Source organism: Scyliorhinus torazame, chromosome 11 (assembly GCF_047496885.1).
Source record: "Scyliorhinus torazame isolate Kashiwa2021f chromosome 11, sScyTor2.1, whole genome shotgun sequence".
Lineage (NCBI taxonomy): Eukaryota > Metazoa > Chordata > Chondrichthyes > Carcharhiniformes > Scyliorhinidae > Scyliorhinus > Scyliorhinus torazame.
Window position 1 is genome coordinate 248,630,945 of NC_092717.1, and position 12,114 is coordinate 248,643,058.

The 12,114-nt window shown below is 56.1% G+C and overlaps 1 protein-coding gene across 2 annotated transcripts in view; it reads right to left on the minus strand.

The window, feature by feature from the left end:
* The window catches only part of asic1c (acid-sensing (proton-gated) ion channel 1c), a 529,389-nt gene that overhangs the window by 256,924 nt on the left and 260,351 nt on the right, over positions 1–12,114 (minus strand). For both annotated transcript variants that reach the window (XM_072468555.1, XM_072468556.1), the window contains exons 5-7: positions 10,592–10,648; positions 6,156–6,309; positions 4,926–5,017 (exon numbers count right to left, since the gene is read on the minus strand). In XM_072468555.1, coding sequence (XP_072324656.1) covers positions 4,926–5,017; positions 6,156–6,309; positions 10,592–10,648 — 303 coding nt within the window. The remainder of the gene's footprint in view (positions 1–4,925; positions 5,018–6,155; positions 6,310–10,591; positions 10,649–12,114) is intronic.

A 12,114-nucleotide genomic window follows, 5' to 3' on the forward strand; every position in this document is an offset into this window, starting at 1 on the left:
GTGTAAAAGGCCTTGGGGTTTTCCTTGATCTTACCCGCCAAAGATTGTTCATGCCCTCTCTTAGCTCTCCTAATCCCTTTCTTCAGTTCCCTCCTGGCTATCTTGTATCCCTCCAATGCCCTGTCTGAACCTTGTTTCCTCAGCCTTACATAAGTCACCTTTTTCCTCTTAACAAGACATTCAACCTCTCTTGTCAACCATGGTTCCCTCACTCGACCATCTCTTCCCTGCCTGACAGGGACATACATATCAAGGACACGTAGCACCTGTTCCTTGAACAAGTTCCACATTTCACTTGTGTCCTTCCCTGCCAGCCTATGTTCCCAACTTAAGCACTTCAATTATTGTCTGACAACATCGTATTTACCCTTCCCCCAATTGTAAACCTTGCCCTGTTGCACGTACCTATCCCTCTCCATTACTAAAGTGAAAGTCACAGAATTGTGGTCACTATCTCCAAAATGCTCCCCCACGAACAAATCTATCACTTGCCCTGGCTCATTACCAAATACCAAATCCAATATGGCCTCCCCTCTGATCGGACAATCTACATACTGTGTTAGAAAAGCTTCCTGGACACACTGCACAAACACCACCCCATCCAAACTATTTGATCTAAAGAGTTTCCACTCAATATTTGGGAAGTTAAAGTCGCCCATGACTACTACCCTATGACTTCTGCACCTTTCCAAAATCTGTTTCCCAATCTGTTCCTCCACATCTCTGCTACTATTGGGGGGCCTATAGAAAACTCCTAACAAGGTGACTGCTCCTTTCCTATTTCTGACTTCAACCCATACTACCTCAATAGGGTGATACTCCTCGAACTGCCTTTCTGCAGCTGTTATACTATCTCTAATTAATAATGCCACCCCCCCCCCCACCTCTTTTATCACCCTCCCTAATCTTATTGAAACATCTATAACCAGGGACCTCCAACAACCGTTTCTGCCCCTCTTCTATCCAAGTTTCCGTGATGGCCACCACATCGTAGTCCCAAGTACTGATCCATGCCTTAAGTTCACCCACCTTATTCCTGATGCTTCTTGCGTTGAAGTATACACACTTCAACCCATCTCCGTGCCTGCAAGTACTCTCCTTGGTCAGTGTACCCTTCCCCACTGCCTCATTACATGCTTTGGCGTCCTGAATATCGGCTACCTTAGTTGCTGGACTACAAATCCGGTTCCCATTCCCCTGCCAAATTAGTTTAAACCCTCCCGAAGAGTACTAGAAAACCTCCCTCCCAGGATATTGGTGCCCCTCTGGTTCAGATGCAACCCGTCCTGCTTGTACAGGTCCCACCTTCCCCAGAATGCGCTCCAATTATCCAAATACCTGAAGCCCTCCCTCCTACACCATTCCTGCAGCCACGTGTTCAACTGCACTCTCACCCTATTCCTAGCCTCGCTATCACGTGGCACCGGCAACAAACCAGAGATGACAACTCTGTCTGTCCTGGCTTTTAACTTCCAGCCTAACTCCCTAAACTTGTTTATTACCTCCACACCCCTTTTCCTACCTATGTCGTTGGTACCAATGTGCACCACGACTTCTGGCTGCTCCCCCTCCCCCTTAAGGATCCTGAAGACACGATCCGAGACATCCCTGGCCCTGGCACCCGGGAGGCAACATACCTTCCGGGAGTCTCGCTCGCGACCACAGAATCTCCTATCTATTCCCCTAACCATTGAATCTCCTACAACTATTGCTTTTCTATTCTCCCCCCTTCCCTTCTGAGCCCCAGAGCCAGACTCAGTGCCAGAGACCTGGCCGCTAGGGCCTTCCCCCGGTAGGTCATCCCCCCCAACAGCATCCAAAACGGTATACTTGTTTTGAAGGGGAACGGCCACGAGGGATCCCTGCACTTTCTGCCTGTTTGTTTTTTTCCCCCTGACTGTAACCCAGCTATTCTTGTCCTGTACCTTGGGTGTGGTTACCTCCTTGTAACTCTTCTCAATCACCCCCTCTGCCTCCCGGATGATCCGAAGTTCATCCAGCTTCAGCTCCAGTTCCCTAACACGGTCTTTGAGGAGCTGAAGTTGGGTGCACTTCCCGCAGGTATAGTCAGCGGGGACACCGGTGGTATCCCTCACCACCCACATCCTACAGGAGGAGCATGTAACTGGCCTAGCCTCCATCCCCTCTTACCTGACAGAATATAGCTGCCCTGTGGACTAACTAGATCTCCGCCCTCCGACCCAGCTCCCAGTCAGCTACACTTTCTGTAAACTCCTGGCTCTCTTCGCACTCTTTGCGGAAATGTCGGAAACAAAATGAAAGGAGCACCTTACTCCCTCCTCACCTAACTCCCTCGGTCACCAGACTCTCACTATCGCACTCAAATGCACCAAATTCAGCACTCCCTCGGTCACCAAACTCTCACTATCGCACCCAAATGCACCAAATTCAGCACTCAGTGCAAACAAAGTCTGCACTGTAGGGGATCACTTTTATACTGTGAATCTAGCCTCTGAAAACTGGCCTAATCCAATTAACTAATTAACAAGCTCCAGCTGCAAGTGCCTACAAGTAGAAGCCTGTTTAAAGCTTATTGAAGATTCACCTTCTTCTAAACCAAACAGCAACTTTTAAGTTAATTAACTAAATAAAAGAAAGACTAAACTTTAGATAAAAATGAAGCCTTATACTCCCTCGGTCACCAAACTCTCACTATCGCACTCAAATGCACCAAATTCAGCACTCAGTGCAAATCGGTCGGGACCGGGGCCGTTCAGCGCCGTCGTGAACCTCGCCGGCGTTCACGACGGCGCGGCCACTTCGGCGTGGGAGTGGAGAATCCCGCTCAGGGATTGGGGATGGAGTGCGAGAGAGAGAGAAACAGGGGTGATGTGTTGGGTGTTCTGTATCACATACAGGTCACCAACACTTGAAGTAGTGCAACACTATTTTATTAACAGGTTAACTATTTAAACATACTTGAACTGTGGGTAAATACGATACTAGCTTTAACTAAAGACCTTTGCCTTGTCCTAACCAGTCGATCTCACTCAGCACATGGTGAATGTCTGTGTTGCAGGCTGTGAGCTCTGTCCTCCTAGCGAGCTGCAACTCGAATGAGCGGGAACTCTGTCTTTATAGTGCGTGTGCTCTCGCTGGTGATTGGCTGTGGTGTTATGTGTGTTGATTGGTCCCACTGTGTGCCCATCAGTGTGTGTCTGCACCATGATATACTGGTGTATATTATGACAATGGGTTCGGGAGGAGAAAGAGAGAGAGACAGGGGTTGGGGTGGAGAGAGAGAGATCGACAGGGATTGCGAAAGGAGAGAGAGAGGGACAGAGATTGGGGATGAAGAGAGAGATGGACAGAATTGGGGGTGGGGAGAGAGAGAGAGACAGGGATTTGGAATGGAGAGAGAGACAGAGATTGGGGATGGAGAGAGAGGGACAGAGATTGGGGATGGAGAGAGAGATGGACAGAATTGGGGGTGGGGAGAGAGAGAGAGACAGGGATTTGGAATGGAGAGAGAGACAGAGATTGGGGATGGAGAGAGAGGGACAGAGATTGGGGATGGAGAGAGAGAGAAGATAAAAATTAGGAGCCCCTCGTGCTCTCTCTGCCATTCGATACAGTCATGGCGGATCCCACCCTGGCCTCAACTCCACTGTCCTGCCCATTGTCCATAACCCTTCAACCCTTTACCAATTAAAAATCTGTCTCACTCCTCCTTAAATTTACTCGCTGTCCCAGCATGCACCGCACTGTGGGGTAGTGAATTCCAGATTCATAACCCTTTGGGAAAAGTAGTTTCTCCTCAAATCTGTTTTAATTCTGCTACCCTTTATCCTAAAACTATGGCCACTCATTCTAGAATGCTCCACGTCTCCTTTATCCATATTTTTTAGCATCTTGTTTACCTCAATTAGATCTCCCCTCATTCTTCTAAACTCTAGAGAGTAGAGCCTAAATTTTTCAGTCTCTCCTCATACGACAAACCCGTCATCTCTGGAATCAATCTGGTGAACCTCCTTTGAACTGCCTCCAATCCCACTACATCCCTCCTCAAATAGGGGGCCCAAAACTGGGCCCAATACTCCAGGTGCAGCCTCACCAATGCCTTGCCCGGCATGGTAGCACAGTGGTTAGCACTGTAGCTTCACAGCGCTAGGGTCCCGGGTTCGATTCCTGGCTTGGGTCACTGTCTGTGTGGAGTCTGCACATTCTCCCCGTGACTGTGTGGGTTTCCTCCGGGTGCTCCGGTTTCCTCCCACAGTCCAAAGATGTGCAGGTTAGGTGGATTGGCCATGATAAATTGCCCTTAGTGTCCAAAATTGCCCTTAGTGTTGGGTGGGGTTGCTGGGTTATGGGGATAGGGTGGAGGTGTTGACCTTGGGTAGGGTGCTCTTTCCAAGAGCCGGTGCGGACTCGATGGGCCGAATGGCCTCCTTCTGCACTGTAAATTCTATCCCGAAAGACGTGCTGTTAGGTGAATTGGATATTCTAAATTCTCTCTGTGTACCCGAACAGGCGCCGGAGTGTGCCAACTAGGGGATTTTCACAGTAACTTAATTGCAGTGATAATGTAAACCTACTTGTGACAATAAAGATTATTAATAAAGATTATTAGGGTGAGGTGGATGGGCCATGCTAAATTGCCCCAGAGGGATGTGCAGGTTAGGTGAGGTTACAGGGACTGGCCGGTGGAGTGGGCTTGGGTAGGGTGCTTTTTCAGAGCGTCGATGCAGCCTCAATGGGCCGAATGGCCTCCTTCTGTAGGGATTCTATGAAGTCACTCGATGAGGAGCACGTGGTTGTGAAAGATGTTGATCGAAGGCCTCGCTCCGATGGGATTCATTCACACAGGAGCTGAGCAGTCAGTCGGGCTGAGACGCTGCCTGGCAGGACCCGATGTGACTGAATCAGGCCCTGATCAGGGAGCTTGTTTCCACGGCAATACTCACCAAGTAATCCTGCCACCTCATAGGCTTTCTTCTGCTCAATGGTCTCGTAGTTCAGAGCCTCAAAAAAAATATCCAAAACCAGAATGTTGTCCCTGTGGAACAAGAAGGCAGAGTGAGAGAGGGAGGGAGGGAGAGAGAGAAGGAGAGTGAGCAAATCCCCATCCCCCTCTCATTCCCCTCCCCCACACAACCCCCTCCCTCACCCAACCCCCTCCCACTCCCTCCCCCTCCCCGCCCAAGCCCCTCCCCCACCCAAACCCCCTCCCCACCCATCCCCCTCCCTCCCCAACCCCCTCCCCCACCCATCCCACTCCCACACCCATCCCCATCCTCCCCAACCACCCCCCCACCCAACCCCCTCCCCCACCAATCCCCCTCCCTGCCCATCCCCCTCCCTCACCAACCCACTCCCTCACCAACCCCCTCCCTCACCAACCCCCTCCCCCCATCCCCCTCCCCCACCCAACCCCCTCCCCCACCCATCCCCCTTCCCTGCCCAACCCCATCCCCCTCCCGTACCCATCATCCTCCTCCACCCATCCCCTTCCCTCACCATCCCCCTCCCCTCCCCACCCAACCCCCTCCCCCACCCATCCCCCTCCTCTGCCCAAACCCATCCCCCTCCCGTACCCATCCCCCTCCCCACTCAACCCCCTCCCCCACCTATCCACTCCCCCACCCATCCCCCTCCCCGCCCATCCCCCTCCCCGCCCATTCCCCTCCCTCCCCAACCCCCTCCCCCCATCCACCTCCCCACCCCCATCCCCCTCCCTACCCAACCCCCTCCCCCACCATCCCCCTCCCCACCCATCCCCCTCCCGCACCCATCCCCCTCCCGTACCCACCCCCTCCCCGCCCATCCCCCTCCCTTCCCAACCCCCTCCCGCGCCCATCCCCCTCCCCCATCCTCCCTGCCCACATCCCCTCTCTCAACAATCTCCTCTTCAATCCCTCTCCCACCCTTTTCCATCTCTCGACCACCTGCCCCCTCTCCCATTCCTTCACCCTCCTGTTCCCCTCCCGTCCGCCTCCCTCACCAATCCCCTCTTCAATCCCTCTTCCACCCCCTCCCACCATCCTCTGTCCTCTGACGCCCTCCCCATCCCCCTCCCTCTCCCACCCCCTCCCCCACCCTCTCTCGTCCCCCCTCCTGCTCCCTCTCCCAACCCCCCCTTCCTGCTGCCTCCTCGCTCACAATGATTGGGATGAATGTTTTCCCGGAATACTCACATTATGTACTGCTCTGTTCTGTTGAATTTTTTGGCCAGGAACTTTGCTGAGGCTTTGCTGGGAATCTTCACCATGGAAATCTCCTTCCCAAAGCGGGTCACATTGCAGGGGGTCTCACACATACAGTAATTACTGTCCTGCTCCACCAGAAACTCTGAAACAGTGAGAGAGAGTGAGAGGAGGATGGGGGGAGCGAGAGAGCGAAGGAGGAAGAGAGACAGAGAAAATACGGAGGGAGGATAGAAACAGATGGAGTGAGAAATAGAGAGAAATGGGGAAAGAGAAAGGGAAATATACAGAGAGAGAAGAGAACGAGGCAGAGAGAAGAGACGGAGAGAGTGACAGAGAGCAAGATAGTTCGGAATGGAGAAAGACGAGGGAGATGGAGACAGAGAAAATGTGTGATAGGAATGGGATTAGAGAGATGCACAAAGAGAGAGTCAGAGGGGTGGAAACAGGAGGTGAGGAGGGAGGGGTGTGTGGGGAGGGAGGGTGTGTGTGAGGAGGGAGGGGTGTGTGGGGAGGGAGGGGTGTGTGAGGAGGGAGGGGTGTGAGGAGGGAGGGAGGGCGGGTGTGTGTGAGGAGGGAGGGGTCTGTGGGGAGGGGGGTGTGGGGAGGGGGATGTGTGAGGAGGGGGGGTTGAGGAGGGAGGGGTGTGTGGGGAGGGCGTGTGTGGGGAGGGAGGGAGTGTATGAGGAGGGGGGTTGAGGAGGGAGGGGTGTGTCTGGAGGGGTGTGTGGGGAGGGGGGATGTGTGGGGAGGGGGTGGGTGGGGAGGTGTGTGTGGGGAGGGAGGGAGTGTGTGAGGAGGGGGGGTTGAGGAGGGAGGGGTGTGTCTGGAGGGGTGTGTGGGGAGGGGGTGTGTGAGGAGGGAGGGGTGTGTCTGGAGTGGGGAGGGGGTATGAGGAAGGAGGGGTGTATGGGGAGGGAGGGGGGTGTGGGGAGGGGGTTGTGAGGGTGGGAGGGGTGTGTGGGGAGGTGGGTGTGAGGAGGGGGGGTGTGGGGAGGGGGTGTGGGGAGGGGGTGTGGGGAGGGAGGGGGGTGTGGGGAGGGGGTGTGTGAGGAGGGGGGTGAGGAGGGAGGCGTGTGTGGGGAGGGGGTGTGAGAGGAGGGAGGGGTGTGTGGGGAGGGGGGAGTGTGAGGAGGGAGGGGGTGTGGGAAGGGGAGTTGTGGGGAGGGAAGGGTATGTGGGGAGGGAGTGGTGTGGGGAGGGTGTGTGTGGGGAGGGGGTGTGTGGGGAGGGAGGGGTGCGGGGAGGGAGGGGTTGTGAGGAGGGGGTGGTGTGGGGAGGGGGAGCGTGGGGAGGGAGGGGTGTGTGGGGAGGGGGCGGTGTGGGGAGGGGGGTGTATGAGGAGGGGGTGTGTGAGGAGGGGATGTGTGAGGAGGGAGGTGTGGGGAGGGGGGGATGTTGGGAGGGGGTGTGTGTAAGGAGGGTGTGTGTGGGGAGGAGGGTGGTGTGTGGGAAGGGGGTGGTGTAGGGAGGGAGAGTGTGGGGAGGGAGGGGTGTGTGGAGAGGGGGTGTATGAGGAGGGGGTGTGTGAGGAGGGGGGGTGGGGAGGGGGGATGTTGGGAGGGTGTGTGTGTGAGGAGGGTGTGTGGGGGAGGAGGGGTGTGTGGGGAGGGGGGTGTGGGGAGGGAGATTGTGGGTAGGAGGGGCGTGTGGGGAGGGGGTGGTGTGGGGAGGGGGAGTGTGGGGTGGGAGGGGTGTGTGGGGAGGGGGAGGTGTGGTGAGGGGATGTGGGGAGGGGGTGTGTGAGAAGGGAGGGGGGTGTGGGGAGGGGGCGGTGTGGGGAGGGGGGTGTGGAGAGGGGGTGTGTGGCGAGGGTGGGTGGGGAGGGGGTGTGGGGAGGGAGGGGCATGTGGGGAGGGGTGGTGTGGGGAGGGTGTGTGTGTGGGGAGGGAGGGGTGTGGGGAGGGGGGTGGGGAAGGGGGGTGGGTGGGGAGGGGGGGGTTGAGGAGGGTGTGTGTGAGGAGGGAGGGGTGTGTGGGCAGGGAGGGGTGTGTGGGGAGGGAGGGGTGTGTGGGGAGGAGGGTGTGTGTGGGGGGGAGGGAGGGGTGTGTGGGGAGGGGGGTGTGAGGAGGGAGGGGTGTGTGGGGGGGATGGAGGGGTGTGTGGGGAGGGGGCGTGTGAGGAGGGAGGGGTGTGTGGGGGGGGAGGGAGGGGTGTGTGGGGAGGGGGGTGTGAGGAGGGAGGGGTGTGTGGGGAGGGGGGTGTGAGGAGGGAGGGGTGTGTGGGGAGGGGTGTGTGGGGAGGGAGGGGTGTGTGGGGAGGGGGCGTGTGAGGAGGGAGGGGTTTGGGAACTGGTAATTGTTCTACCTCCTGCATAAAAAGATTTACAACCTCAGAGAGGAAGGGAAAGCCCCCACCTCGGATAGGGAAGGGAAAGCCCCCACCTCGGATGGGAAGGAAAAGCCCCCACCTCGGAGAGGAAGGGAAAGCCCCCACCTCGGAGAGGAAGGGAAAGCCCCCACCTCGGAGAGGGAAGGGAAAGCCCCCACCTCGGATGGGAAGGAAAAGCCACCACCTCGGAGAGGAAGGGAAAGCCCCCACCTCGGAGAGGAAGGGAAAGCCCCCACCTCGGAGAGGGAAGGGAAAGCCCCCACCTCGGATGGGAAGGAAAAGCCCCCACCTCGGAGAGGAAGGAAATGCCCCCACCTCGGAGAGGAAGGGAAAGCCCCCACCTCGGAGAGGGAAGGGAAAGCCCCCACCTCGGAGAGGAAGGAAATGCCCCCACCTCGGAGAGGAAGGGAAAGCCCCCGCCTCGGAGAGGAAGGAAAAGCCCCCACCTCGGAGAGGAAGGGAAAGCCCCCACCTCGGAGAGGGAAGGGAAAGCCCCCACCTCGGAGAGGGAAGGGAAAGCCCCCACCTCGGAGAGGGAAGGGAAAGCCCCCACCTCGGAGAGGAAGGGAAAGCCCCCACCTCGGAGAGGAAGGAAATGCCCCCACCTCGGAGAGGAAGGAAAAGCCCCCACCTCGGAGAGGAAGGGAAAGCCCCCACCTCGGAGAGGAAGGAAATGCCCCCACCTCGGAGAGGGAAGGGAAAGCCCCCACCTCGGAGAGGAAGGAAAAGCCCCCACCTCGGAGAGGAAGGAAATGCCCCCACCCCAGGACACATGAGCCTTTCCCGGGTTAAACTCTGAGGATTCTGCCTCTTGTTGGGATTCAGTACCAGGCTTTCACTCCGGAGGTCGCCCTACACCAACAAGCCCAAATAATTCAACTGTGGAGGCATCACAGCTGAGTGTAAACCTCTCCCCGCCTTTCAACATGCTGATCGCCCTCACTGCTGTCTGACTGATGAGGAGGGGTCTGTGAGCATGCTCAATGAGACAATGTTCCTCACCACAAAATACTCCCAAAGCTTGTCCACATCTACAAGGCACAAGTCAGGAGTGTGATGGAATACTCTCCAATTGCCTGGATGAGCGCAGCTCCAACAACACTCGAGAAGCTCAACACCATCCAGGACAAAGCAGCCCCGTTTGATTGCTCCTCCTTCCACAAACATTCAAACCCTCCACCACCGACGAACAGTAGCAGCCGTGTGGACCGTCTACAAGATGCACTGCAGTAACTCACCAAGGTTCCTCAGACAGCACCTTCCAAACCCACGACCACTCCCATCTAGAAGGACAAGAGCAGCAGATACCTGGGAACCCCACCAGCTGGAGACCTCAGCTCGAATCTGGGAAATCCAGGATAGTTCTGGACTCTGGCGATATGACGAACTAATGTCCAGAGAGAAAAATGATCGGAGCATAAATCCTTTACACAACTGTGAATAATTTATAACAATATTGGAGGTTGTAGACTGACTGACGGTCAAGAATTGTCCAATCACATAAGACCATAGATGAAAATGAAAAATTGAAAATCGCTTCTTGTCACAAGTAGGCTTCAATGAAGTTACTGTGAAAAGCCCCTAGACACCATATTCCGGCACCTGTTTGGCGAGGCCAGTACAAATTTACAGTGCAGAAGAAGGCCTTTCGGCCCATTGAGTCTGCACCAGCTCTTGGAAAGAGCACCCCATTTAAGCCCACACTTCCACCCTTTCCCCGTAACTCAGTAACCCCATCTAACCTTTGGACTCTTAAGGACAATTTATCATGGCCAATCCACCTAACCTGCACATCTTTGGACTGTGGGAGGAAACCGGAGGAAACCCACGCAGACACGGGGAGAACGTGCTGACTCCGCACAGATCGAACCTGGGACCCTGGAACTGTGATGCAACTGTGCTAACCACTGTGCTACCGTGCTGCCAAAGGAAGAGTCCATTCAGTTGCTGATTGGCTGTGGAAGGTGGGGACACTGTGAGGGGGGGGGGGGTTGACCAATGGTATGAGGGCATGGGGGGGGTGGGGCTGTAGGGGTGAATGGTCGTGATCAGTGATGCTTGCTGGGAAGAAAGCATTGTTGGCTATGAGGTCTTACCCAGGGCTGGGTCAGCACAGTCCTTGTACTGCTCTGGTGTGCATACGTCAGCATTTCCTGCAAGAGAGAGAGAGAGAGACGAGGAATTTAATCAGCCCTTTGAGAGGCTGAGGCAAACCAAAGGACCCATAAACTTTCACCAACAACACGGCAGAAACTCGAAACCTGAAATAAAACAGAAATACTGGGAAATGCTCAGCGAGCCAGGCAGCATCTGTAGAGAGTGAAACAGAGATAATGGTTCATGCCTGTGACCTTTCACATACAAGGGGAACATTCCGTCAACACAAGCACTCATTCCTCAGCAACAACAATGTTTATTTACCGAGCCCCTTTAGCGTAACAATATTCCCCAAGCTACTCTTCCGCTGTGTTTGTAATGAAGCCTGGAGCCTCATAAACAGACAGGAAGTCTGGGGGTCCGGAGATATCGGGCATGATTTAACGGAAAAATTCCTGGGACATTTTGGGCACGATTGGCTGAATGTTTCCCGACGGCCGCGTTGGCGAGATTGCGCCCCGTATTTAACGGCACTTAGTGACGGAAATGAGCCCCCACGAGCTTCTCGCCATCGCTGGCTGTCTCGCCGTCTGATTCGCCAGACTCCCGCCCCAGCGTCTCGCCACTAACAAGGGAGAGCTGCTTTTAAACGCTCCCTGAACACTCACTCCAGTCATCGCTTGGCAGTGCGCAGACGTGCTCCTCGCATTGGCTGACCTAGCCAGGCTTCTCGACGCTGTGGATGAGAGACGGGACATCCTGTTCCCCCGAGGGAGTCGGCGGCCCAGCAGCAGGGTCACCAATACCGCCTGGGGGGCAGTGCCAGTGGCGGTCTGTGCGGGCAGCGTGACCAGGAGGACCAGCATCCAATGTCAGAGGAACACCAACCACCTCCATCAAGCTGCAAGGATATGTTACCACCTCTCACACAATCACAGAATACGACAGTGCAGAAGAGGCTCTTCGGCCCATCGAGTCTGCACCGACACATGTAAGGCCCTGACCTGCCCATCTAATCCCCATTGGCCAGCACTTGGCCCAGAGCCCTGAATGCCAAGACGTGCCAACTGCTCATCCAGGTGCTTTTTAAAGGATGTGAGGCAACCCGTCTCTCCCACCCTCCCAGGCAGCGCGTTCCAGACCCTCACCACCCTCCCAGGCAGCGTGTTCCAGACCCTCACCACCCTCCCAGGCAGTGCGTTCCAGACCCGCCTCTCCCACCCTCCCAGGCAGCGCGTTCCAGACCCTCACCACCCTCCCAGGCAGCGTGTTCCAGACCCACCTCTCCCACCCTCCCAGGCAGTGCGTTCCAGACCCGCCTCTCCCACCCTCCCAGGCAGCGCGTTCCAGACCCTCACCACCCTCTGGGGGAAAAGGTTTTCCCTCAAATCCCCCCTAAACCACCTGCCCCTCACCCTGAACTTGTGTCTCCCTCATAACTGACCCTTCAACTAAGGGGACCAGCTGCTCCCTATCCACCCTGTCCATGCCCCTCAGAATCCTGTCCACCTCGATCAGGTCG